Below are 6004 nucleotides of genomic sequence, written 5' to 3' on the forward strand. Positions count from 1 at the left end.
TAGCCACAAAGAATCAACACCTGGATCAGAACCAGAACCAGAACTAGACCACGACCGAGAACTTCTGCATAAACCAAAGCTTCATACAAAGCCTCCAAAATTTGCCTTCTTCTTTGTCAACGACAATTACCAAAAACGCCTTGAATGACTGAATATTTGATAATACATTCGGGATTCCTGCTATCTATGTAAAAATAGTACTATTTTGTGGTCAATATAACTAAAATACTACTATTTTTTATTGATAATGTTTAAGCATTTGAGGACACTGAATTTTAATAGATTTAGAAATTCAAAAAATTATCATTAGATTACCTTTTGGGCAAAACGATCTTTTTAATTTTTTAATTGTTTTAGATCTCTTTACACCAATAAAAAACAAGCATTCAGTGGCCAAAAAATTCCGTGATACGATAAGATTTTTAAGATTAGGAAAAATCTTTTTCTTGGAAAATGATGTTTAAGAGATATTTTTTAAAGGAGAAAAAAACCCAGGTTTTGTGACTAATATAAATATGAATCTAAAGAATTGTAAATATTCATTTACATCATTATATAAATTTTAAACATGTATTTGCCTTAATTCATTTTTTTCTGAAGTTTTTTTTTTGTTTTTTTCAAGATAATTCGCGTTGGTATCTATTACTCTATCTGTTCTTTAAAGTTACATATTCTAGATTTTTCACACGTTTTAATAAAACACATTAAATTTGCAAATATTTTTGTGTTTTTCTTTTTTCTATAATTTTAAGCCAATAAAAATTCAATTAGTGCAATCAAGTTTTTTTAAGTTTGCAATTTGTTAATAAAACATACTTTGAAAATGTAAAAAATAGATCTTTTTGAAACAAATTTTTTTTCTAGAATATGTAACTTTAAGGAATGGAGGAAGTATTCATTTAGTAAATTATAAATACTAATTATTAATCAGTATTATTTAACCATATGGAATTATCTATACAATTAATTTTACAGTGAATGTTAGTGGATTTAAAAGGATATCGCAAAAATACAAAAACATAAATCCAAAAAAAACTCACTGACTTGCAAATAAAATTAAAATTCAGTTCTTAAATTTAGAAATTATTCGTATTTCCTATATAAGACAATGATCTATCTCATTTAGATATGTATTCTTTTACATTTTATGACAGAAAAAAAGAGAAGACAACTTCGATAACACTCAAAACAAAACTTAGACAGCCTTTCTTCAAAAATTCGAAACTATAATTTATCATCCAAGTACAAAAATGTCTGTGTATAATATATATATACATTGAAAAAATGATTTTGAATCCTTTGAATCAATGGAGAAACAAAACAAAAAACGAACATACTGTGTGGTGAAATTTGAATCAATAAAGTGACCATGAAGAAGAAGAAACCCAACTTCTTTGCAAGGGGCTTTGTTTCTTTCAGTCCTAAGCTGAATCTTGTAACCGCACAGGCAGATTGGCTTTCCTGTGACCTCTTGGACCAGACCGTCTTCCACGCCTTCTAGGCGGCGTTGTTCTGCTAACCGCTCTTCCACTCGAGACTTTCCTTGGCAAATCACTGCTGGTTAAAACTGGTTTAGTAGGCAGTGAAGGTGGAGGAGGAGAAAACTTAGGCACTGGAGGTTTCTGCCTTGCATATCTCTCTTGTTCTGCTCGATGATATCTCTGCATTTGATTGTTTTCGATTAGTTACTACTTTTGTTTAGGCTAAGTCAAACATAAGAAAGAAGAAATTACCTGGACTACAAAGTTGCGTCTTTCGCAGTCAAGGAACATGCTAACTGTCCAGTTTGTTTTAGCTGCAATCTTGTCTCTTACTGTTGAGAAACTGATTTGATCTCTAGAAGTGAACCGGTCTACTTCGTTGAACCAAAGACAAGTGAAGAGGTTGCTTATGGGAACATGCTCTCTTAAAATGACACACCCCTCTGGTACGTCTGCAACATTTGCCTACACATTAACCTCTTGATGCCAAAAGCGGATTGTTTGAAAAAAGGGTAAGCCAAAGAGACATACCGCTTGTGATTGGGAGCTTTGCAACAGAGTATGGGGTTAACCCTTCATTCTTGTAAAACTCCACTTGGAAGTCAATAGAGGCGTTATCATATTTACCAGCAGCTTTATTTGCTTCGGCTTCCACTAAGACATCAAATCTTTTGTAATGTTTAGAGATTGCAAAAGTAGCATTTTTCCTCCACAAGAACCTGATGAAAAGAGCGGTAATGGAATAAACAGTGGAACTAACAGATTATCACACCATAAGAAATCACTAAAATGAGTACAGGAATGTTTGTTATTCAGTAACTGAAGGAAGTTGCATAGCCAACTAGAGATATCCTGGTACTGATCTTAAAGGGATAATATATGATAAGACTTTACCTTTCCAGAATCTGATGTGGATCGACGACAAGCTCAAGTTTTCCATCAATCCATAAAGAATAGCGAGCATTTGGAAACATCCTATGAACAAGAAGCTTCGGTACCTACAAAGAGAACGAGTTATCAGCATATAAGTGGCTTTTTTTTCTCTTTACTCTGTCCATTTTGGAACTAGGCGGATAATTCTTTGCTCTCCCTTTATAGTAAACAACTTCAAGCCTGATCTAAAGCAAAAAGGCTGTTGTTACAGCAGTGTGGATACAATACTCTCTAGCATCATGTTCTAGTTTCGAGTAACTTGAATGCATAACATCGTCAGAAGAAAGATAAGAGGTGTGAACATTTACCTTTCCATTGCGTCTTCCATCTGAATAAGGGAGATTATGAACAACAACAACTCTCCATATCCCTACTTTCTTGTTGCCGTTAAGGCCTCGTTCCCTCTTCAAAATTGATTCAGTTTCTTCGTCAACAAACATGTAGAAGCAAACTGTTTCCTCCGAGTATTTACTTATATTTTGTGGGGCTTTTACATCATCAAAAGCATCTGAAACAAAAAAAGAGAGAGAGATCCTTAATCAGAAACACACAAAAATTGGCAACACGTCTAGAGACGTTGATTACAAATAAGATAAGTATAACTCGAAGCACTAACCAAATACAGCTGAAGCAACGACTATCCCACGGCACTGCTTCATTTCAAGAAGATCAGCCTCATCAATGTCAAAACCTGTATTTCGACCAGGTTGAGGTCCTTTGACAAAGCTGATTGAATTGGAAGAATCAGCGATAAAACACACACAAAAACAAAATTTACTAATATGAGACAAGGCCACAAAGAAAACTTACCCACAATGTACACTCATAGTTTCTTTAATCTCAAAAGAATCATTCCTATGTTTCAAAGTAGGATAACCACCAAAATCTGAGCCTCCAAACTCTGTGTCTCTGTTAAGTGGTTCTTCATATATATACGTCAAGTTCTTAAGAAGAGGGGAAAACGACGGGGCGCTCGGCATCAAGGCAATCGCTTCTTCTACCGGAAGATAACACACCGGGCATGCTGAAATCAAACCAAAACACTTCTTACGAGTCTAGTAGTGATCATAAGAAAGTTAAAAGACTTACAGCGAGGTCCTGTTCTTTTCCTGTCGGCTGGTGGGGGAGGCAAGGTGAAACTGTTACAAGGATGGCCTTGAGGAAGCGTGTATCCAAGAAAATGCATAGGAGGAGACAGCACGGCATTCAAACCCAGGAAAGATATATTCCGAATGCTGATGGTTTCCTCTTCATTAGTTGGTAACATGTATGAATGGTTTACAACAAAAGTGCCATTGAAATGAAGACTCGGAGGAACCTGACCATCTTCACCTGATTACAAACACAATATATGATATGAAGTAATGTCCACAAGAGTTCATACACATAAAGAAAGTAAAGGTGATACCTTTGCCGACGAAGAGGACGCGGAGGAAGACGACGGCGGAGATTAAGAAGAGGAGCAACATGCCGACCTTCTTGCGGCCAGCGAATTTGCAGATCCTCCTTCCTTCCCTCTCCTTGTGCATCTTAGATGGCTTCGCACGCGTCGTCTGGATAGATAAAACGACGCCGTTGAGTCCCGTCTTCTCCAATGAGCCATTGCTACTGGATCGAACGCCCAATCCAGTCATCTCTTCTCCCCCCCCCTCTCTTGAATCACTCCATCGAATCTTCCCAATCAAAAACAAAGCACTCAAAACTCGATTCGAATGTTCAATGTTCCAAATCTCAGATTCACGAGTCTAAGCTTGTTCAAGTTCACCCAAATCGATTCTGGGTTGGCTAGATTGCAATCTGATCTACGAAATCGAAAAGCTAGGGTTTGTGATTGGGAGATAGGGTTTTGATTCCTCAGCAATTTCAAAATCAGAAGCAGAAGAGAGCGAAGGCCAAAAGTCACTCTTTCTCACCCCCAACACACGCTCATACAAACAAACAAACAAAATTACTGTCACAATTGACTAATCAAAATCTCTTACTATAAATACACTCTTCCCAAAAACTCATTAATATATAATTCCGCGTGAAACAAAAAGGCAGTTTGATAAATCTTCTAATCTTTTTCCATGTGTAAATTATGTTTTATAGGTGTTTGTGCATTAAGTTTTTTTTTTCTTTGTGCATTAAGTTAATAAAACCTTAATATAATTCAGTGTTGAATTTAAGAAAAAAAAAGATTTTATGTATGTGAAAAATTGTTAGTTTGGGTAAAACTATAATAAGTGGAGGGAAAAAAAAGGAAAATCTTAATATGATATAATTATTCTCTTTCTTTCTGTATTATTTATATAAGTTATTACAAAGGACACATGGCTATTTGTTACTGGCGGGCGTGGAAACATACATCTAACTAAAGTATATAAAATTAATACGCTATAATTATTGTCCAAACACTCATGTAACTGCATCATTACAGAATTTGTGACAACTAAGATTTAAATATAAATGAAAACATTTATTTAATCACGCAGCCATCCAGGTTTGGTCTTAATAATATTGATGTTAATATAGTTTTTTCTGTCGAATAATCAAAAACAAAAACAAAAAACGTTCATTTTATACATCAAAGCGTTTTTGATGAAATGATCACATGCCAGCTGGGATATAGAAGGAAAAAATTGATGCAATCAAGCAAAAGTCAACTATGCGAATAATGCACCGGTTGATAGGTTAAGACATTTGCCATGATCGCTTATAGCATAGGCCTCCCCATTTGATGAGAGGATTGAGCCGACGGCTAAACAAAGCAATGCCTACCATGTAGCTGGGGGCTATCCTTTAGCTCTGGCGTGGCTAAAAAATGATATTCTCTAAGAAAATGTTTTATAAAAGTTGATAGTGATATTTTATAAAAAAATATTTATAGTTTATTTCAAATCGAGACTCTTATTCCCGAATAAGTTTTGTTCTTTTTCTTTTCTTTTTTTTTGTCTAAATGCATATAATTATTTTTGAAGTGACTTAAATTTCTCTAACTTACATCTAAGATTTGATGTACATAGTTTGTCATGTAATTATGTTTTCTTAAATATGTTTATTTAAAAAATGTAACTATCAATAAGAGCAGGTTTACCGCGAGCTCTTGAACCCGTCTCTTAGGGTAATTATAAAAAAAAGAAAAAGAAAAAATGAATTAAAGTGAAGGCACATCTCCTAATTAAGTGCTCCAAGGCACGGTTCTTAGGTGCGACGTGTCACTAGTCGAGATTCGTTTATCTCAATCTCTCTCGGTGGTTCCGCGATGCGCTGGTGCTTTCTACCCCGTGCCAAAATCTCCATCATCTCCGTCGACGTCGTCTCGTACTCCCCCGACGTCTCCCCTCCGTGCGATGCAGGACGTCCATGGATGTGATGGGACACGAAAATCTTTCCGTGATTGTGGCGGAGACCGGGTGGCCTAGCTCCGGGATTGATTCTGGCGAAGTCGACGAGACGTTGCTGTATAGCGAGATGTTCTTGAAAGGTTTGTTGGCGCATTTGAGGAGCGGTGGTGGGACGAAGATGGTGGTGGTGGAGGGAAAGGAAGAAGATTGATGGAGGTTTTGGTTGGGTTCTTGGTGGGGGTGGTGATGCTTTATCTGTTGGTG

General features: G+C 36.1%; 2 protein-coding genes across 3 annotated transcripts in view; one reads left to right on the plus strand and one right to left on the minus strand.

Moving 5' to 3' along the window:
* Positions 1–1209: 1209 nt before the first annotated feature.
* On the minus strand, positions 1210–4400 carry LOC106328197. 2 transcript variants are annotated; one of them, XM_013766587.1, is made up of 9 exons: positions 3823–4400; positions 3504–3746; positions 3225–3438; positions 3031–3140; positions 2723–2922; positions 2376–2479; positions 2013–2200; positions 1734–1933; positions 1210–1661 (listed from the first exon to the last, which is right to left on the minus strand). In XM_013766587.1, the coding sequence occupies exons 1-9, from the start codon at positions 4046–4048 to the stop codon at positions 1422–1424; spliced, it is 1725 nt and encodes a 574-aa protein (XP_013622041.1). In that variant the 5' UTR covers positions 4049–4400; the 3' UTR covers positions 1210–1421. The 2 variants fall into 2 exon arrangements, with proteins under 2 accessions (XP_013622041.1, XP_013622042.1); XM_013766588.1 differs by having other exon boundaries at positions 3225–3457; positions 3823–4399.
* Positions 4401–5759: 1359 nt separating this feature from the next.
* Positions 5760–6004, plus strand: part of LOC106330868 — a 4766-nt gene continuing 4521 nt past the window's right edge. The window contains exon 1 of the mRNA XM_013769269.1: positions 5760–5921. Within this exon, the coding sequence (XP_013624723.1) occupies positions 5760–5921 (162 nt within the window). The remainder of the gene's footprint in view (positions 5922–6004) is intronic.

This window comes from Brassica oleracea, chromosome C3 (assembly GCF_000695525.1).
Source record: "Brassica oleracea var. oleracea cultivar TO1000 chromosome C3, BOL, whole genome shotgun sequence".
In the NCBI taxonomy this organism is placed as follows: Eukaryota; Viridiplantae; Streptophyta; class Magnoliopsida; order Brassicales; family Brassicaceae; genus Brassica; species Brassica oleracea.